The sequence below is a fragment of the Pseudopodoces humilis genome, chromosome 5 (genome assembly GCF_049639895.1).
Source record: "Pseudopodoces humilis isolate 2021_Gansu_Grassland_sample_001 chromosome 5, ASM4963989v1, whole genome shotgun sequence".
In the NCBI taxonomy this organism is placed as follows: domain Eukaryota; kingdom Metazoa; phylum Chordata; class Aves; order Passeriformes; family Paridae; genus Pseudopodoces; species Pseudopodoces humilis.
The window spans coordinates 20,909,465-20,931,441 of NC_142204.1; the positions used below are offsets into that span (position 1 = coordinate 20,909,465).

At 47.7% G+C, this 21,977-nt stretch overlaps 1 protein-coding gene across 2 annotated transcripts in view; it reads left to right on the plus strand.

Moving 5' to 3' along the window:
• The first annotated feature begins 3,784 nt into the window (after nt 1-3,784).
• ABTB3 (ankyrin repeat and BTB domain containing 3) overlaps nt 3,785-21,977 on the plus strand; it is a 162,576-nt gene continuing 144,383 nt past the window's right edge. For both annotated transcript variants that reach the window (XM_088055788.1, XM_088055789.1), the window contains exon 1: nt 3,785-4,940. In XM_088055788.1, coding sequence (XP_087911914.1) covers nt 3,980-4,940 — 961 coding nt within the window. In that variant the 5' untranslated portion in view covers nt 3,785-3,979. The remainder of the gene's footprint in view (nt 4,941-21,977) is intronic.

A 21,977-nucleotide genomic window follows, 5' to 3' on the forward strand; every position in this document is an offset into this window, starting at 1 on the left:
TCAGTGGGAAGTTGATGCTGCTGCTTTTGCACAGGAGAGGAATACAGGCGTGTGGCTGCCCCTGGCTAAGCAGCAGTCAGCTGGAATATAGGGGCAGCCCTGTTCCTTAGTGTCTGCAAGAGGGGAAGCTGATAATTGAATGTTGCTCCTCCGTGGGGCAATGGTTCCTGCTAAGTCCTAGCCAGGGGTCCTAATTCAGCTTGCTGCTGAAATCAGTAGGATGGAACTGATCGGGAAAAAGCGGCCGGTGTGGCACCCGCCTGCCACGTGTTCTTCCCTCCCACTCAGGCTGGAGGCACCACCGGTGCTTCCCTTCCAGCTGGCAAGCCGGTGGCCTCATTGCGTCACTCATTCCCACTGCTTTTGGAGTTGTGTGTGTTTGAGGAACAACACTAGAGTCATCTCCCTGAGCCTGCTTGTCGAAACAGTTGGCAGCAGTCTCCCACTGGTCCTGCAGGGATGGTGATCCCTGGTGCCAACACTCGGCTCCTTTGATGGGTGTGTTCTTTGCAGCTCACTGTACACATGCTGCGGCCCCAAAGGCTCCTCTGCCAGAGATGTGCATTTCACACCTGCTTTACTGCTACAGGAATAATACACCTTTGCTTTGTAAACGAACTGCTGTTTCTGTGATTAGAAACACTAGCACTCCGACTTCCCCAGCAATATAAGCAAGGCCCTCTAAAGGTTTGCTGCTTGTTCCTAGCAGCTGGAGATAGCACTGGGAGATCCTGCAAATTCTGCTTTTGATCTGAGCTGTTACTGCAGTGCAGCACATTGAATTTTGAATACAGAAATTACATGGAGTGGCCTGATCCTAGGTGAATTGCTGCTCTGTCTGGCAGCCTGTTTGCTGTCGTGGTTTTGTTACTGCTGGCAAAAAGATGCCTTTTGCAGGCAGTTGACTGGGTGGGGAAGGAAAGCATTGCAGCACTTGGTGTTCTCCCTATAAAAATGGCAACTTCCCATTCACTTAAATTTGCCCTAAGCACCTTTTTAAAATGTGGTTCAGTTTTCCTCTTTCTGAGTTTTAGCTGGCACTTATCATCTTGGTATGGTACTTAATCAGTCCCTGTCTGAATTGTCTGTAAGAATAATTGATGTTCCTGTCTCCAACAAGCTGAAAATTGTTTCCACCCAGCCTTTGACATATAAAGGGACTTTGTTTTCTGCAGTGGGTGTTCTTGTCTCCTAGGCAAATGACCCTGGCTGTAAGGCTTGCAGAATGGAGTGCAGCTGCAGACAGACACCTGCCCTTCCTCCTAGGCCAGGAGAGGTGTGGTGCCCTTTCTGGATTAAAGCTAAGGACTGTCTCCAGAGCTCATCCCATGCAGGCATTGTACATGTTGCAGGGGTGGGTTTTGCTCCAAACTGTTTGATCTTGTCTTTTCTGAGGGTGGTTTAAAGAATCCTGTTTGAGGAACACTTTCCAAATAATGCAGAATCTCACTTCAGGATGCAGCAGCCAGCGTATCCATACCTGGGCAGGTGAAATTCTTTGGGTACCAAAAGATCACCAGAGATCCAGACTGGTCACGCTGAACTTACTCGAACTTCAGCCCTTTCAATGGGAAGGTAATTAGTCTTCTGAACAAATGAGTCAGAAGTTCTTACTTCCACTTTCAAAAGCTTAAACTGGCCTAGTGCTGCTGACGTACCTTTGGTGAGTCTGAGTATTGCAACATCTTCCAAGTGGGTAGTGTGACTGGGAATCAAACTGCTGTGTGCAAGGTTGCAGCTACAAAATCTCTAGTGAGACCCAATATTTTGCTTTCTGAATTAAAAAAAAATAAAACCCCAACCTCTTTAGAAATCCAAACTGTTTCTGAGTCAACCATAGAAATGCCTGAGTCTGCATGGTGGACAAGACAACTGTCCACTTCTCATTTATCCTATTCATCTCAATGCAATGTTGTAGCCTAAAAATTATGCAGCACCCATGGGGGATGTTGACTTCTGTAGCACCATTCTTCAAAGGCTGGTGAACAAAACACTCACTTCTCTTGTTCCATCCTCCCTGGATGCCCACCTTGTGTCTCTATGAAACCCTACAAACCAATTTTACTAGAATACCTCCCCAGCTTGAACTTTTCCTGAGTTTGACCTGCTCTCATATGCTCAGCATGCACAGTTGTGGAATTCTGTGAGAGCATAAGGACAGAGTCAGGTGGAGTAAGAAAAACAACTGTCCTGAAGGGTTAAGTCCTGATGGTGCTTTCCTTCTACCAAATGGAAAGGGGAATGTTGAGCAACCACTGCACTGAGGTGGTGAAGACAGCAGAGGGCTCTACTGCCAGATGTAATGCTGGATTGCTGCAAAGTCCACAGGATTTTACTCTCGAGGTATGCTCTCATTTTTGGTGAGCCAGCCCCAAGACAGGCTGTTGCCAGCAGCACAGGCCTCAGCATCTTACTTCACTTGTGACAGTGGCTTAAGTTCAGGTTGCTCCTGTTCTCAGCTCTTCTACCGTTTATCAGGATGGTGGTGTTTGGGAAATCTGTGGAAACCCATAGTGCATACTGCATCTTGTGGAAGGGCCAAGACTGTGCTGAGAAAGCAGTTTTTAACAGCACTTGGCTTCATTTGGAGAGCAACCCCCTCTTGGTGTTTTTGGTGGTGTCATAGTTCTCCCCAGCCTGACTGATAAATGAGCCTACCTGTAGTTGTGCTCATGCCTTTCCTCTAGGAAAAGCCTTCTGATTTTGAAGGAGTGCCAGGCTTGCTTGGATGGGGAAATCTCTTACATGACTTGCCTTGTCTGTCCAAGAATTTTGGCTGCCTCTGTTGGCATGATAGAGAAATGTGTTTGCTAGGCTTTTATACTTAAAGGGATAGAAATTTGCTGGTGTTTTACACTTAAAAGGATGTAAGATTTCTTCAAAACCAGAGCACACAAACATATACATTCTCAGTCTGTTGCCTGGGACATTAGTCAGGCAACTCCTAATAAAGCTAAATCCTAGCAATACAAGATTAAAATACATCAGTCGAGGATAAATTGTCTTGCACAAAACAATCCTACTGTGCATAGGAAATGTGCCCTAAGCCCAGTACAATTCTTACTTGTCAAAGCCTTCAGGATACTTAATGGGTTAACGTCAAGAATGTCAAAGGGTTTTATTGTACTTGTTTTAATTATTTGGAAATTGCTCTTCCTGACTCGAGAGACGTCTGGGATTCTTACGTGGCAGTTTCTGCTTGATTTCAAAACGTCTGTCTGATGAGACGTGCGAGTGCCTGCGCTCTCTGTAATTTGTTTATAGCTACATCAGGGAACTGCTGGTGTGAAAACCCAGCGCGGGCTGGAGCGGAACTCTAGTTCGCACGCCTGCGGAACGGCGTACATGCACGTAGCAGAGCCGTGCTGTTCCCAGCCGCGGGGACAGTGGACACGGCTGGCCGCACTCCCCCGGCTGCCGGCGGGGCCAGGACCGCATTAACACATCTTCGCTTTGCAGCGCAGAGTCCCAGCCGGCGCGGTGCTGCCCGCGCAGGTCGCGGCCCCGGCGGGCTCCGCGCACCGGCAGCTCCGCGGGCGGGCCGCGCCCCCTCCCGGCCCGCGCGGCGCGGAGCGGAGCGGCCCCGCGGAGCCAAGGGAGGCACGGCCGCCGCAGGGCGCCGTCCCATTGGCCGCCGGGCGCGCTGTTTTGCATATCCCCGCCCCCCAGGCATCCCCATTGGCTGGGAGCCGGCGGCGCTTTGCATGGCCCCGCCCCCGCGGCCGCTGGCCGGCGCTGCGCTGCGGTGCGGTGTCGGGCCGGCGGCGCAGTGCAGGAGCCGGAGCCGGAGCCGGGCCGGCAGCGGAGCTCGGCCGGGAGCAGCGCGCAGGCAGCACCGCAGCTTCGCTGCCGTCTGGCGGAGCGGGGCCAAGAGAAACGGCCGGCGGGAAACGCCGCGCCCCCTCGCTGCTTCTGTTCCCCCGCGTCCCCCTGAGCCGCTCCCCGCCTGGGTCCCGCGGGTGCAGCATGAAGTGCGGCGATGGCCCGGAGAGGTAAGACGGCGGTGAGGACGCTGGAAGACCTGACGCTGGACTCCGGGTATGGTGGTGCGGCGGACTCGGTGCGCTCCTCCAACTTGTCGCTGTGCTGCTCGGATTCGCACCCCGCGTACCCCTATGGAGGAAGCTGCTGGCCGCACCTAACTGACTCCATGCACAGTCGGCACAACAGCTTCGACACCGTCAACACCGTCCTAGCGGAAGACTCCGAGGTGCTGGACTGCGCGGGGCAGCAGTGCTCCCGGCTCCTGCCCGACCTTGAGGAGGTCCCCTGGAGCCTGGAGGAGGTGGAGGCACTGCTGCTGCCGCCGCCGCCGCGCCGGGAGCCGCGGGCGCCGGTCGCCGCCAGCCCCGGGAGCCGGGATGCGGCGGCGCGGCTCTCGACGCTGGTGAGCCGGGCGCTGGTGCGCATCGCTCGGGAGGCGCAGCGACTGAGCCTCCGCTTCGCCAAGTGCACCAAGCACGAGGTGCGGAGCGCCATGGAAATCGTCCTGGGCTGGACGCTGGCGGCCCGCTGCACGGCAGCCGCCCTCGGCGCTCTCTCCCTATACAACATGAGCGGCAGCGGCGGCGACCGCTTCAGCCGCGGAAAGTCGGCCCGGTGCGGACTGGCCTTCTCCGTGGGCAAGTTCTACCGCTGGATGGTGGACAGCCGCGTGGCCCTGCGCATCCACGAGCACGCCGCCATCTACCTCACCGCCGGCACCGAGAGCCTCTTCCGCGACATCCACGCGCGGGTGCTGGCCGGTCCCGCCGCCCCGCTCCCGCCGCCCGGCCGCCCCCCGGCCGCCGCCGCCGCCGCCCCGGCCGAGAAGGAGAAGGAGGGCGGAGAGGCGCCCCGCTTCACCCTGGAGGCGCTGGAACAGACGGTCAACAACGACCCCGAGCTCTGGGGCTTGCTGCAGCCCTACCAGCACCTCATCTGCGGAAAGAACGCCAGCGGTAAGTGCGGCCGCCGGGCGAGACCGGGCGCCACCGACCACCTGTTGCGCCGGGCGGGCCCCCGTCCGCCCCCCCGGGTGCTGGGCGGGCCCCCGCCGCACCTGCCGCCGGGCCCGGGGGGCCGGGGAGGGAGGAGCGGTGCGGCTGCCCCTGCACGGCGGTGTCCGGCCCGGGGAGGGCTGGACGGGAGCTGCCGAGCATCCCCCGAGCCGCTCTGCCGGGGCTGCCCGCCCTCCTGCCGCGGCGTGATGGGCGTGAATTGAGGGGCAGCTGGCTGGGTGTCGGCGAGGGCTGGCTGAGAGACAGTGGTTCAGAGCTTCAGTTTTCCACAGGAAATGGCAGAAGCGCAGCTGAGCGCTTGCAGGCGAGATCAAACTTTTGTTACATATGCAGTGGTTTGGCCAGCGATTGCGTGGTTGGCGCTGAAATGCAGTCTTTCTGGACAGATTTCATTCATGTTGCTGCATGTTTACCCAGAGCTTGACACAAATGCAACACCGTGATGCATCAACTTCCTGGTCATTTTTTCCCTTCGTTTTTTAAACGATGAATCTAATATTTTTTATAACTTATCCTTCGGTAGAGTGGCATTCCAAAGTTGATGTTCCTTATTTCAGCTCCCTCTGTTTGTTAGGGAAGGGAAAACGGAACGAGACGTGTTTCGGGGAGGCAGAGTTAAAATAGGGTGTTTTTTTCATATCTTCTCCTAAGCGTGCACAGACAGATACAAACATTTGTATTAAGCTTAAATTCAAAATACTTGTCAAGCTGAGATGCAAATATGGGGGGGGGGGATTGAAGAGGAAGGGAACTGGGAGAACAGGGGTAACTGGAAGCCCAGATCACGTCTCCAGATAAGCCTTGTTAAGTTGTTATAGCCACAGAGGATGCGTTACAGCTAATTTTCTGTTGTCTTAAGGCACCTTCTATCCCATAAGAGACCCAAAGGAGGATGCCAAGTGGGAGCAAAAGAAAGGGGCAGATATTCCTCCCTGCTATAAACAGATGTTGCTTAGTTCTATTTCTCTGGTGGTTTTACTCCAGCAGTGGATGTCCTCCCCAGAGGCTTTGCTGAACCACCCCTCAAAATTCATGTTGCAGGACTCTGGTGCGTTATTCCAGTGCTGGTGCAGGCAGGCATGGCTTCCCCAGGAGAGCCACCGTTGTTTTTTTCCTCGAGTCCTGCTATGGTGTCTGTAGGTTTCAGATGGCACTGTGTTGCATTTCTGACATTGCAGCACTGGCTGTGCAGGCTTCTACTGAGCCTTTCATTTCGTTTTGCGGCTCTCTCTAACTCCCTCTGTATCAGCTCAGTGGATTTAAATCTACTTCATTCTGACCCTCATTTATCTCCCTTCTAGGGACACAAAACAGAGTTTTCATCTCCATTTTATTGTAGTTTTAGCTGCCACAAATCTCCTTGGTAGCTCAGTCTTGAGTTGAGCAAATAGCATTTTTCAAAGATGTTTGAATCAGACCCGTAGCAAGTTGTCCATTTTGTTTTGCCTCTCTGTGTCTCCCTGCTTTCTGTGCAAATGCCTGTAATGTAGTTTTGTTTTTTAGCATCTTATAATACATAGTTTGGCATCCTCTTAAATATATTTAGAGTTACAGGTCAAGCAAGAGTCAGGCCTCCTTACAGTAAAAGCCATTTTTTACTGCTGTAAATATTTATTCAGATTTAATCCAAGGGTTTGTTGCCTGCTCTTAAGTACTTTCAAGGCAACTAAACCAAGCATTATAAACCATTAAACACATCAGTCTGTTTCTTCGCCAATGAGGTATGCCTGTTCATGTAGTTCTCATTGTTTTGGTGTCTTGAGTGCTCCATGTTTGGTTGCAAATGTTTCTTTCTCAGGCACTTAAAACAGGTGGGGAAGTCTGATGGGAGAGATTATTTGAAACTGCTTGAAATTGTTGGGGCACTCTGTGGCACAAAGCTTGGACTGCTGGAAGCTGCATCTCTATTTAGTGGCCTAACCACGAGTTCATCCTTCCTCTGCCTCAGTACTTGAAACACCATGATAGCACAGCTTAACAGGTAGCAGACTTCTCACATCTCTTTGCACTTCTCCAGGAGAAGAGACAGGTCTTGCACTCCAGAGGTTCAGTAAGCTGGGGTGTCATTTCCCAGCTGAGTGACATGTGAAGACACAAGCACTGGAATCAGTGGATTTGGTCCATCAGGTGTGGACAAGAAGCAGTGGAGGGGTCCTTTCTGGAGGTATCATGGGCAGTGTGATTTGAGTGAAGGTGGGGGATGGAAAGCAGTGCAGAAGCAGACTCTGTAGCAGCAGCTTAACTGCAGGCAGCTTTTTGTGGGGAGAGGGGCCTCTCTCTGGGAGGCAAATGTCAAAAATTTCCAGGCTAAATTCAGCACCTTAAAGTTCATCCAGACTGTGAAACAGGCAACTCGTGAAGGTCATAGGATGCAAGTATGTAAAGAACATAAGTTTGTGCATGATGCAGTCCAAGAGATTGCTCTAACGGAGTTTGTGAACATGAGTGTTGGGGAAGATGGTCTGAGGATCTGCAAGACACAAACCAGCCTTTCAGGGCTTCCCTGTAAGAGTGTTTAGTGGTTTTGGCTGAGGTTTTCTAGCCTGATGTCATTCTCAGTCATCTTGGAAGCTGTAGATCACTATTGCAACCTTCTCCTTCCTATAAATTATGGTCATGTGCCTTCAGACAAAGATGTTTGAGCCGATCCTTTCTATGGGCCATTTCCATTTTCTGCTGGGCTTCTTTTGGGTGTGTTTGGCCTGTGCTTGGACAGCTGCCTCAGTGGGAGCCCCACTCTCCAACAGGAGGCTGCTCATTGCTCTTGCAGGGTCGAAAGCCTGTGGATGAAGGTGGTGGCACTCCTTCATGTGTTGCAGGCAGCAGGCCACATGTCCTTGATAAGCTGGTTGATAACCTCTTGTGTGGGACAGGGCAGGGATGACAAAGGCAAAGCAGGCGATGCTGTCGGAGCATGGCAGCAGCTGCTGGCATATTGACTGAGCTTATCTTTCTGATAGCTGTATCAGAAGGAATAGACCTTAAAAGCATTCTGAGGTAGTAATTTCCACCCCCCACCCCCCCAGAATTTTGACATGATGGCTGAATGAGAATTATAAACTTTACGTTTGGGATTTCACTGAGGCTTAAATGTTTCAATTACGAGCTCTGTCTGAACAGCACAGTGCATGTTTCACATCCTATAACAGTTGCACAGAGTGTTATTTCCCTTGGAACAGTGGGAGAAAAATACTTTGTGCTCAATGAAAGGCAGTAAAAGCTGGCACCTCTGCGGTTTAAGCAGTATTATTTTAGTTTCTTTATTGCTCATCAAACCCTTACTTTTAGGCCACATCTGAGAAATGCTTTGAGATGAATAGGAAGTTTCCCCAGGTCTTGGATCGAGTGCAAATCATTTGAGTAAATCCTTGTATATTGTTTTAACTGGGGGGTTTGGATGGCAGGTCCAAGTAGCTCAAAGTCACCTACTTGGTATTATGGAGGTCCTCTTTCAGTGGGAGGAGGGATGGTATTAGACAGCACTTGAATTAATACAGAGTTAAGAAAATAGTTTTTTCCTGTTTCAGTCTTCGAGGGTCTCCGTGTCTTTGTGGCAGGACTTGTGGTGGCAGGGACACAGCCAGGGAGCTGGGGAATCATGGGGTGTTTTCTGTGGAGGAGTCAGCATGCACAGCTCTGCCTTGTCTATTTGTGTACAGCTTCTAAAAATAGTAATTTGGAACCCAAATGCCTCCCTGTGGTTTCTTCCTCTTCTTAATATTATTTAGAGAAGAAGATCAAACTAGTTAGAAACCCAGGATTAGGTCAGGCTTGGCTGACACGTGTCAGCTAACCTCAGTTTAACCTCAGCCTCTTCTAATTCAGGCGAACGAGGGGGACTCCAAGCAAATGAACAGTACCAATATATTAGCGCAGCTTAACCAAATCAATAAGTGCTTTTAAATTTTGATATGTATGTATACATTCATGTGTGTATGCAGAGATCATACCTTCCTTTTACTGGCAAGCATGCTGTTATCTGTTACTTCTCTGCTTTTTGCTGTAATTGAACCATTCAGGATGCCATTATGGCCTTAGGGGCAGTGTAACAATCAATCTAGAACTTATTTCAGCTGGGATGATACTGGAATCTCTGGGCTTAAAATGGAATTTTGTGCTATTTTCTTGGCCTTATTTTAAACTGTAATTTCAAGAATATATCTCCCCCCCATCTCCCCATAAAGTTTCCATTGTGTTTTTTGCTGCTTAAAAAGAAAAAATGAAGTTGTAGTTGAAGTTTCTTATATGTGCCAATGTGTTATACTTAGACATCTTTGCTGTTTTGTTTTTCCCATCTGTTCCAGGGCACTTGAGTCCCATGCCAAGAGGTTGGCATGAGAGGTGGTGCAACAAATGATGTGTATTTTTGCTTGATTCTCTTACCTGACAACTTCCCAAGCAAACTTCCACACCCTCTTTGAACAAGTTGTATGTTTGTCCCCTCTCCATTCCAGGAGGGAGAGTGGGACAAACCCCCAAAGGGAAGAAGGTTTTGCCTGTTTGTGGGCACTGATGCTGGTGGGAGCTGGGATGGCAGCAGAGAAACCATGATCCTTCTCTGGGGTGGGGTGGGGTGGGTTGCTTTGGCACCTGGTATTGGCAGGAGTGGGACAGGAGGATAATCAGCATGTGTGTGCTTCTTGAAGACCTCTGTTGCCTTGAGAGGGCACCTTGAGAAAGGAGTAGTGGTGGGACTGGGAAATAGAGACCCATCGGGAGGTTGAGGTTTGACTGGCTGGGTGATGGTGGTTTGTTTCCCCTCTGGATGTTCTGATTCATGTAATCTGTTCTTATGAGTCTAACATTAAAAAATGTTAGAGTTATGAGTCTAACATTAAAAAAAAAAAAAAAAAATCCCGGAAATGGTTATACCCGAAGCACCCAGGATAATCATAAAGCTTATGTTTGCCAATATGATTATTCTTTTTGTCATGTTGGAAAGTACCTTAATAACATTTATAGCCTTGGCTGCACTAGGGAGTTTTCAGGCTGCATCTACATTACTTAGTTTCTGATGTAAATGAGGCTTTGGAATGATGATTGGGAAATGTGATTGTGTATACAAGGAGCATGTTAGGGGAATAACAATATAGTTTTAGCAGTGTATTGGGTTCCTGGCTTTCTTGCTGACTGCTGACAGGCTTCATGTAGTTTTGCAGCCATCCTGTGAGCTGATGACATAAGGTGCAGGTGAGCATAAGGGACAACTTTGCACCTTTTCCTAATGCTACTGCAAATGCTCTCTCTTCCACTTCTCAAAGTTAATAAAAATGAAAAGGACATCACTCTTAGTGTGTTGGTGTTTCTGCAGTGTGTGTCATACCAAGCAGCTGGTTGTCAGTCACAAACCTTCCACATTGTCCAGAGTAAATACCCAATAGTGCAGTGGCTGTGAACATCTACAGCCTGAGCCCTTTCTCCCCTGTCCTGCTTAGGGGTTGAGTTCTCCTATCTCAGAAGTTAGAAAAAAAGGCTTTTGGTCTTCCCCTCTCCTTTCCCCCAGTTCAGGTATGAAAGAAGAAAGCCCTGCTCAACGAGATGTCACCAGAAGAGGACAGAGCTGTTTCCTGTAGCACATGAGTGTTGGGAAGCAAGTCCTTTGCGTGGAATAATTTCTTCTGGCCAATGTGTAGTGAAGAAAGAGGGTGGGGGGCTCCTTTCAGGTGGTTTGCTAAAATTAGCAGCTTCCATACAAAATACTTCTGTTGCTGGCCAGCAAAGGATGTGCAGGAAAAGCAAGGAGGGGATGGATGAGGGAGTTCATCACCAGGCTGTGTTTTCTTGCAGTGAGTATGGTGAGCAGCAGCACTGCCACCATTTGAGTCCCTGAGCAGTTGGCATTCTGTGTACTCGTGGGGGCTGAAGTGGATGCTTGATGGGTGGTGGATCACATCAGTGCCTGTTCACTTTCCCAGTTTCCTCCCAGGTTCAAGATTCCTGCTGCCTCAGTCTCCCAGGCTGGGCTGTCATGTCCAGCTCTGCCATCCTGGCAGTCCCTTTGCTCTGTCTGCAGGCTGTTTGCCCAGGATATAGGAAGCTTTAGCAAGGTATAAGGAAGAAGTAGAGACTATTTTCTTTCTTTGCTCTTGTCCGTGTTTACTTGCTGGCCAAAAGCAACATACTGCACCATCTCTATAAATCTGTAATTACAACTGTTATGTACCTGATAAGTATTTTAAAGATTTCAAAAGACATAAAGTGAAAATTACGCCAGAGCTTGTGTGGCCAGCTTATTAACCTCTGGTTACTTTGCCAGAAGTGTTCAAATAGGCAGCCTGCAAAAAACACAGACATTGTGAAGGACTATGCCAGCCAAATGGTCACATGTGGCTGGTTCTTGGTCTGCCCTTGCTTTCAGGGGTTTCCTACAACAAAGAGTTTCTATCAGGGGCCACATTTGTCTGGGAGTGCATAACCTTCCCTTTTCCCTAGAAAGTAACATAGTTATTCTGCTGTTAAAGGATGTGAAGAGATATAATCTGATGTCTAGTCACTCCTTTTGCTTTCCATAGGACTGCATTTCTCTCTTGCAAAAACAGAAGAGAAGAGGGCACTGATCAGGTGAAATGAGTCAGTGAGAAGGTGGCTGTGGGCTTGTTTTGACAGCAGGAGTGAGGGCTGTGTTCCTGGGAGCAGCTGAAGAAGAAGGAGCCGCAGTTGGTGTGGATCAGTTCTGCAGCATGGATGAGGCACAGGCACGCTGACACTTTGCTGAGGCTTGTCTGAGTTACTTTACTTAATTCAACGTGATGTGCTGATGCTCTTGAATCATCACACTTCCTGACTCTGGCAGTTTGTGGATGAGGAGAAAGTTGTATAGCATGGTTATGGGACATGACCATTTTCTTGGGCTCCAGTGAAGAGGTGTGTGTCTTCTAGAGGTATTTTAACCTCTTCCTTGATTCCTAGGCTGAGTTCATAGTAAGCAGTACCCTTTTTGGGTGTAATTGTTCCTGAAAACAACCCAAGAGGCTTTATAGTATGGTTAAGAAGGTATCTGGTGGTAAATATGTGGACCAGCTTGGAGGCTGAAAAGATGCTCAGGAGACTTGGAGTTTCCCACAGGGATTCTTTTGGCTTATCACTGATAAGGAAAAGAAGTTGTCTGTGATTTAGTTTAAGCAGTACTGGGTTGATAATAAGGAATAGGACAAAAATTAGACACCCTGTACCAAGAGACCCCAGGACAGGTGATTGTGTGCCTGATGAATCAAGCTGGCAGAGGTGGATTAAGGAAGAAGGATTTGTTCACCCCATCCAGTTCCAGGCCATTTAAAAGCACAGTGTTAGACCTGGTGTAAATCCCTGTGGATGGTGTTGTGTGGCTGGCTGATGCTGGTGCTTGGTGGGATGTTGATTTGCTTGGTGGGACCCCGGCTGGTGTGACACTTGGGGACTGAGCTCTTCCTGCCATGCTGCTTCAGGCAGTAATGGATGTTGGTACAGGGATCTTCCAAAAGTTACATGGAAGCGCAGGAGACAGGTAAAGCTCCTCCTGTGGAGGTTTAAGGCAGCTGAAAGCGAAAGTGCAGGGAGGGATCAGTGCTGCAGGGTGTGTGGGAGGCGGTGGGACGCTCGCCAGGAGATAGGAGCACACGGAGGCGTTGCGGCTGAGCCGTGAGGGACTGGTAATCCTTCTGGGTCAGCAATTTCACAGCCTTACGTGGCTTTTCCAGAGCTCTTGTGTGCATAGACCTTGCTCATGTGAGCAGCACATGGACTTCACACAGCCACAAAGGTCTTGGGGCAGGCTGGTGAGTGAGCAGGCGAACAGGAACCCCCGAGAAGATTAGAGAAGAGGCCTCTTCAATGACTGGATTTGTGTCCTCAAGTGCTGTGGAGTAGCACCTGGACCTGCAATTTAAAATTCATAAAACCACCCTGTTTTTAAATTGCACTGCTATGAAATATTGCTCCCAGGTGGGGGAAGTGAGCGGGGCTGGGGTTGCAGCAGAGGTATGTTGAATGTATTTGCATTTTTGAGGCAGTCGAATAATTGAAGGAAACTTTGCATCCTGCAGTGTTTCGCAGTTTCCCTGGCCCTGTGGTAGTTTTGGATAAACAGTGTTGGGCTCTAGTGCCTTTGCTTATGTGTTGTGTTTGGCTGTGATCGAGTTGCTACAGTCAGGGAAGGTTGGCTTTTTCTTGAAAAGAGCTAAGCAAGTCTTGCGAGCCTCTCTGGGATGTTGCCTAGCAGGGGTTTGGAAAAATAAAGGTTGTGGTGCTGTGGGCCATAGGTACTCCCCAGACTGCAGGTCCCTTGCCCCAGATGAAGCATCTTCACTTCTCTGTCACCTCTAAGCAGTGAATGTGGCCGGCAGCAAGGCAAGCTGCCACTGGGGAGGTGGGCCAGATGCCTGGGGATGGATGCTGGACTCTCAGACCTTCAGTGGGAAGTGCTGCCAGAAGAAATGAGAGAGATTTCAGAGGTCAGAGTAGTTTTGGCTACCCACTGAGATGCTTTTCTTGTGGAGAATGCTAAGAAGATTTTTTTTTTTCTGTAATACAGGGGTATTTCTTTGCATGCCAGCATATCACAGCAATTGGTTCCACTGAATCATTTGCTGTAAGTCTGAGTAGGTAGAGTAGGTAGATTATTTTGCTCTGGGTTGCCATATAGCAGAGACAACTTCTAGGGACTAGATGCAGGTACCTCTGATGCTTTTATTTCCCTAGATGCTTTAAGGGTCACAAGACTCAGTACCTTTTCACCAGGAAAATGTATCTTTGTGCTACTTGTGTTATTTAACTTCCTTAGTGCATGTCTTGTGTGGGGTGCTGTATGGTGCAAGCTGCTCCAAAGGTAGTGCTAGACCCAACTCTGTAGTCCTTGTTTGGGCAACATTCCCACTGATTTTGGTGGGACAGCCTGTCAAGCACCAAGATAAATTCTTGCATTTGGTAACAAATTAAAGAATTAAAAATTAAAGAAACTCCTGGGTCAAAGCTGTAGGCCTGGATTTAGTTTTGCTTAAGATAAGCTCTTCCAAAACTGAAGGTAAGTATCAGTACCTCACTGCAGATATTTATTCTTAATTTGAAAGGATTTTTTTTCCTTTGGTTCACTGATTAATGGTGTTCAGCTTAAAGATTGCACAGTGCAGCCTGTGAGGCCTTGTGCTACCTGGCTCTAGCCTATTTCCGCTGGCCCACATAAGAAAAATTCTAAAAATAGTCCAGTAGTGTAGGTTTTCAAAAGTAAATTAGATTTTAAAAATAAGAGGTTCAGTTTAATTATCTGGCATGCTCTCAGTAAGGAGGGGGAGGAAGAAGGGTTTCAAAGTATACAGTTCCTCTAACATGGAAAAAAACCCATCCTCAAACATAGGTCGGTACTTAGGACCTGCTGTTGCTTTGCTGTTGTGCTTTACCTGTTAACTAGTTCTTCATTATACCAGTGTGCTCACAAAAAAATTGCCTTCTGTTTCTGGAGGATGAAAACAGTTTTGCAAGCTGGCTGAGTGCAGGGACAGACACCAGCAACATGCAGACTCTTTTCAATGAAAAATACCTGCCTGTGGGAATGTATGATGCCTTGCTTCCATCTTAAAGAGCATATTTGGTAAAGGATGGGTAAGACAAGGAGGAGTAGTTTGAAATATTTTACGGGTTTAAATGTAGGAATGACATAAACACCTATGTAATGCAAAGGATGCTGAACTTTGGTAGCAATGTTCTTGCAGCAGAATGCTGGGAGCCAAGATAAGGAACTTGGTGACGCTGTCTGTCTGACACACATCAGCAGTTAGACTGTGATGGCTGAATGCTTCTAAAGCAAGATTAAATACAACAAGAGAAAAACACCCTAGCCAAAACTCATTCCTCCTTAAGTGTACAGATAGGCTAACTGATCTTCAGGAAGGATCTATGGGCTGTCACCTCTCTTCAGCACACAGAAACTGCCTATGCGTAGGATAATTGGCAGGTTTTATAAGGAGACCTGTGGTGATGAGAGCCCTCAAACCACAGAGCAGATGGGGATGCTGATGTCTGCCTACTCTGCCTCCTCTGACCAGGGATGTCATGGGGAGATGCAGCTTGAGGTTGTGGAGGGAGTTATTGCATGGGTGGGAGAACACTGCTTTATCAGGGCTGGTGAGGTTTTAATTACAGGCTGTGTGAGGCAGGAGCTGGTGAGTCACAAAGTGTTTTCTGAGGTTTGGGGCTGGAGGCTCAGGTGTCAGCCACTATTGCAGGTGACTTCTTTCGCTGAGTGAGGAGCCACAGCAAAGTTTTCCTTTGGATGGGACCCTGTCCACCACCTTTGTCAGCCTGAGATGAGATGGCTCCGATTTGCCCACCCTAGGGCTATGTTTTGGGCTTCCCTGGAAGTTTACCTGGAACCAGGCTGCTGCCTGCTTAATAGGTGCTTCTCATGCAAGCAGTACAAACACACCCCAGCTGCAAAACTGGCTACAAAGCTGGCTGCTGAGCAGATTTAAACCTGTACCATTGACTGCTTGTGCAGTCAATCCATGTTGCATACTTCTGACAGTGCTGGTAAGACATTCGTGTCTGGAGTGAGAGGATGGAGTGCAGACTTGGGGTCTTTAGGGTTGGGATTTACAATTTTCTGGTCTGGTCAGGTCTGAGATGGGTGAGTCCCTGGGAAACATCCTTTTTCTGGGGCAAGGACAGCACTTAGAGGGAAGAGGTGGCAAGAAAATGAGGACTTGTTAGTTTACTTATCCTCTTGACTGTGACTTGAGAAGCATCATTGCGGTGAGTTCTGCTCTTTCTTCCTTTAGAGGTTTGCGGTGCTGTTGACATTCCACTGATACACCAGAAAAGTTGTTGATATTTAAACATGAATGTTGGCCATGGCATAAGGAAAAATGAGAACAATTCAGCACCCCACATAAAACATCCTCTGAGCCTGGAGTAATTAGTTTCGTTTCATAGCCTGATTTCCAGAAAGAGAAAGAACAGAACAAACAGCAGAAAATATAATGAAATTTGGGGGTGGGGGGCCCATGGGGACTGTTCTGTGCAGTGATAGTCAACCACAGTGGTGTTATATCCAGAAAGAAGGCACCTGGGGATTCTGTGATTGCACCATGCAAGGGACTGAGTGACAAAGTGGGGACCTGAGCAACTGCTGAATTTTTTGCAGAGAGCCAAGATGCAAGACTGAAAGAGTAAATTTAGAGTTACTCCAAAGAGCCTGTTCCTCTTCCCAGCATGGTTGGGGTTTGTGGAGCTGTGTAATTGCAAAGGAGTGGCTGGGAAACAGCGTGCTGGGGTTATGCACATGGAGACTATTTCTAAAGATTATATTAGTCCTATATTAATAATTGCAGAGGAAGTACTGGTTTGTGTGTTAGCCAGAGCTTTGCAGGCATTGCAGAAGATGTGGTGGGTGTTGCTGCCCTTTCTGCTGGAGAGCCATTCGCTGCTGATGGGCACTGCAAACTGAGGCTGCTTCCTGCAGTAGCACACGAATAACCTTTATTGCTTTGGGTTGTCCTGTGAATGAGTAAGAGCCTCAGGACTGAATGTTCTTCTGTTCTGAGCTACTTTCATGATAACTTCTCTAGGTTTTCTTTTGCCATTTTGACATGGGCAACTCTTCCTTCCTTGAGTTTCATATGTGCTCTCTTCCTTAGGAGTGGTGACCTTCTGGATACTGCTCCTTTTCTTTCCCCTTAAGTTCAAAGAAGTTCAGTATTTACATAAGCAGCTTGCTTGCTATTTTACTGCTTTCTGGCATAATCTTTCTCAAATGCCTTTCTGAAAATAGTCTGTCCAAGTAAAAATATGAGGTAAAAATATTCACTATTGAAGCAGAGTGTTTAGAAATAGCTGTAATTTTGAGTTGTATCATACAGAAACCCAAGCCTTTGCAGTTGATTAGGGACAGGTGTTTTAACTTCTTCTGCAGCTGTTTTTTAAGTTGTTAACTGGAATTTTTGACCTACTGAAAAAAAAACCCGAAACAACCCTCACTAAATTTGGTATCAGGGCTGTATAGCACTGTGAACTTGGTGTAAAGCAGAAAGAAGGCTAAAAGCACCACTTCATTACACTGGATTGTTGCATCAATAATGTAGTAATGTAATTTCGTGGAGGGAAAATAATGGGATCTAATGATGTGACCAGTGTGTTTACTGATACTGTAGCACAATTAATTGTGGCTTTCTTGCAATTAAGTGCTGCAAACAATTTCTATTAAAAGTGGATGCATTTGAGCTCAACTTCCTCCATCCAAGGACTTTGACCTCACTCTTTTGGGATTATCGGCAGAAAAATAAAAAAGTGTCTCATGATGGGAGTGGTTTTCCATCTTCATCATTATAGTGCTGTGCCAGAGGCTGCTGCTCTGCTTTCTTATATCCATGTTTTGTGACAATTGTGGGGACTGACTGACCAGGGGGAAAAGTGCCATGGTGGGGCTGTGGACTTCAAGGCTTTGCCTGCATGTGCTTCCCCGTGGGATTGTGGATAGCAGGAATGAGGTCTAGGTGGAGGTCTGTCATCTTTCTGACGTCACTGGATTTGTCTGAGAGGCTGGTGGTGCTTGGCTGAGTGCTGTATCCTCAGGGAAAGGTTTGATCTCACTGAGAAGAGCAGCTGGTGGCGGCCCCTTTTGTGAAATCCAGGCATGGTATGGGGAGGAGACCCTGGGGAAAGGGTGAAACTGTGAGGCAGGGTGGGCTGCTCAGAGAGTGAGCAGACTCCATATTTTATTCAATTGTGGCCAAAACCCAGGGGTGGAGAGTGACTGTGTGTTTGGGTTGGCTTGATGAATGCTGTTTCTATCTTTTTTTGTCATTCAGCATACTCCTGTGTTGCTTCTCCAATGCCTGACAAAAGTTCAGCTTGCTGCCAGCCTTCCCTGCCATGGGGAAAATGATGTAGTCTCTCCTAAATCTCTGGTTTCCATAACACTTGAAGTTGTTAGTGGCCATCCTTTGTGCTGTAGTTGTTGACCAGAGGGGTGGAAATCTGCCACTGAGTTGGAAGGTTGCTGGGGGATGGTGGAGTAACTGGCAGGCATGTGCCACCACGTAAAACTCATTTTCTTAGAAATGAGGTAAGAAACGCAACTTCCCATTTTGCAAGGATTTTGATAAATGGGTCTGCATGTGCTCTTCCATATTTCTTGCAGACTCCCTGAGCAGTCACGCTTGTGTCGCGTACAGAAGACAGAGGCTTCCAGGAACTGCAGCTCTGGCTCCTGACAGGGTGGGTTATAGGCACCGCCAAAGATCCTGGTGTCTTTGGCAGGCAGAGCTCTGGCTGGTTTTCTGTCGGTGGATTCCAAGATGTTTTCCCACTTTCTTTGCTGTGTACTATGGGTGGGAGGGAGGATAGAGAATAGAGGCAATAAATTTCTCAAAGTACTTTATAATGCACTTTTGTCCCCCACTTTGAAACTGAATAGGGTGTTTTTGAAGAGATTTTGAGTGACAGTTTTCTCTTGGAAGATTTATTTAGTGATATGAAATGAATGAATTCTTCAGTCTCATCTTTTAATTTGTTATAAAAGAGCCAAAATTATACATTTAATCATTTTCTAACCACACACTTTCAAAACGGTGTTTATCTGATCTTTTTACCACAGAGGATAATTGGCTTATACAAAACTGAGTATTTTTCTGGTAGTGGGTTACTTGCTTTAAAGTATGTATATAGCAGCTTTTCTTTAAAAAAGACTATGCCAGGGAGAGGTCATACTTCAGGTCATACAAGTGACAGCGAGCATTTAAAAAATGGGACACTGCAAGTAACAGAGAGGAAGAGTTGTAGGTGATGTGATGTGAGCTTGGGACTGGGACTAACTGGGAAGATTTCCCATTTATTTACCTGAGAAGAGGAGCTCAGCCTTTCACGGGGATTTGCAGGAGTTTTGCTGGTAGCACTTTCTGTTAATAAACACTTGGCTGTACCTGGAGGTGCTAGGTACAGACAGACATTTAGTGTACTGCAGACTACCTGTAGATGCAAGTCCCCTAGGGAATGGCAAACTAATGGTGGTAGTGCAGCTTCCTCCCTAGGAACAAGGGGGAGCTTCTTATGTGCTTGGGCTATGGGCCAGGCTTATTTTTTCTTGGATTTGCTACATGAATTTGGTGTCAGCTTTCTTCCAAAGAGTACAAAATTGTAATTTATTTTATTTATAGAGCTGTGTGATTTATACCCTGAGATATGTCTCAGTGGTTTCAAATTACAGAGAAGGATGGAAATACTGGCTGATTTTTCCCTTACCCTGTCTGTAGACTTTCAGCAGCAGGTCCAAGCCTAAAACTCTGCAGCTGGTAATGAAAGCACAATTTAGTTTTGTGACCTCAAGTATTACTGCAAACCTTCTTGAGATTTCTGCTTTTAATATCTGGTGGTGTGCTACAATGATATGTCTTAGCCTTATCATCAGTGTGAGAGAAAATGTGTTCAGTTTCATTTAGGTAAATACATCATTGGGCTCATCTAGTGGCTAAAGAGTGGGAAAAATCCACTGAAGTCAATATAACTGTGTTTAAAAAAAAGAGAAAAGGAAGAACTCATCTACCAAATGAGTCTGTGACCTGATACCTTCTCGAGTTATTGAGAGCTGACCTAGATGTATGGACTTGTGTTAATCACCGTGTTTTACTGCTGTTTCTGTTCCTGAAGTGTGCTTGTTGGAGAAAAACATCTTAAATTTGAACTTTTGTACAGTACTTCCCTCCTTAGACACTTCTCAGTGATGCCAGCCTTTGTGTCTGAAGCGCTGCTGTTGATGGAAGCTGTTGGTAGAAGCTGTGGATGGAGGCTGTCTGTAACACTTGAAGTGAGTGGCCAGTGGGGACATTAGCACATAGGATGTCACTGCCTTGGCATGCCACCCATTTTTAAGGGCAGCTTCCCCAGATATAGCAAATACTCTACAGTCCAGGTTGCCTGGTGCCTTCTCCCGATGAATGCAAGTGATTTTCTGACAGGAAGCCATTTGAGGCCGTCCTGCTGCCTCAGGGTGCTGGATAAGCTGTCAGCTAGTGCCAATTCACCTCTGTTTTACATATGTATATGAGGCGTTGGGAAACACCACCTCCCTGGAGCATGTACCAACCAACCTTGTACTTGTGCAGCTGTTTCAGTCTGGGGATGTTGAGGCTTGCTGTCACCTCACTGCTCACGCAGGAAAGCACCAGTGGCAAGTGCAGCTGTAACTAGGGAAGGAGTTTGATGCCTCTCATTTTGGTGCAGTAAGAGATGCCTAACTGTGGGAGCTTTTTCCCTGGTTCTTGGGAAGATGGAAGGGATGTAAAGTAGGGGTAGGTACTGCCTTTGCATATGGAAATGGTGCATCTCCTGACATGCCCAGCCTGGCTCACTGCCCTTCATGAGCCCCGGGCTCTGCCAGGTGGAAACCATGCAGAGATTCTGGGGAGCTGGGGTCTCTGTGCTCCCCTTTGTCCTAGCTGTGAGTCTGGGATGCCGGTGGGCTGCTAAGGAGATGCTCTGTTGGTGTCTAGCTGTCTGTGAGCAGGATGCCTGGCTTTGATCTTTTCAAAGACAGTATCATGGAAGCCTAGTAGAAACCAAAAGCTTTAAGTGCTTTGAGTTCTTCATCTCCATTGCAGAGCCAGACCACTCCTTTCAGCCCTGTGCACTATGTAGACAGTTCTGAAGCCTAGTTGCTTCCAAAGACCTGGGGCCAGGAGGAGGCTCTTTGGAAACCTCTCTGCTCAGAGGTGACCTTTGCTGTCAGCACTGTGTCCCCCAGCTTGGCAGTGCTGGGAGGCTGGCACCATCCCGTGAGAGGTTCTCAGGAGGTCTGTGAACTCTGCATGTTTTCCAGGACTGTAGCTGGGCCTCTTTACAGCAGCTAGTCACATTTGGAAACTGCACCTTTTTATGGCAGCAGAGGGAACCAGAAGGCTTAACAAGTCCTGTTGACTCCTCCAGAGAAGGAAGGAGGGATTTATGGTCTTTAAATAAAAGCAATAAAAGGCTAAATATGTTTTCTGACTTGTGTGAAGTGAATGCCTAAACTTGGAGGAAACTGAGGGGAGATTTATGCATCGTGTGTTGTCCTGCACGCATGTGAGTGATTCCTTGAGAGAAAGTACAAGTTAAGGGAAGTGGCAAAGAAGGGTGGATCCCTGCAGGAATAGCAATTACCATACTGTGGGAACGAAGGACAGTGCCTCATCTGTTCTTGCACGCATGCACTGAACCTCGAAAGACACCTGGAATCTGAGCAACATTTCAGGCCAAGACTATCCAGAAAATCCAGGCCAATCTATCCTGAAAAATAATACATGGACAAGGGGAATAACCTTGCTTTTCTGACATGATGTGTCAGGATCAATACCTGAAGCAACAAAGACAAGCAGACTCTTCCCTTGCAATGTATCATTATTCCTCTCTGGAAAGTGTGTGTGTGCCTGGATGAAGGGTATGTATGTTTGCATTGCAAGGATCCGAATTTGACTGAAATTTAAATGTCCACATTTGTATTTGATTGCTTGCTGTCTGCTAGCCAGCAGCAATGTGGAAATTAAGAGATCTGTTTGACAAACTAAATGGAATTTCAGTTTTGGTTGCTCAGGAACTCTGCTGTGAGTGGCTATCATACTGACTCGGCACTCCCCCCAAAAAGTGGGTAGCAGATGTCTTAGATCACTTCTTCAGTGGGGCCAGCTGTTGATGTGCCTCAAAGGAAAATATGCAGTTGTTCATTGCATGGGTTTGGCAAATGATACTGTGCTGCCTGCATTTGAAAACCTGGCTCAGCATCCACTGTGGTTTGTTTGCAAGGTGTTGGTGGTACCTGAGGCAGTGCTGCTCCACCCCCTTGCAGAGTGTGAGCTGGTACAGAGTCGGGCCTGTAGCAAGTACAATTGTCAGCAGGCAGTTGAGGGTACACTGAGAATTTGGAATAGTTCTGTCCTTGCAGTATTTCAGTGATGTGCCCATAATTGCTTCTTTAGTTGTAGATGTTGGGTTTGTGATCTGTAACAAAAGACAAGGGAAGCAGGAAGGAATGAGTAA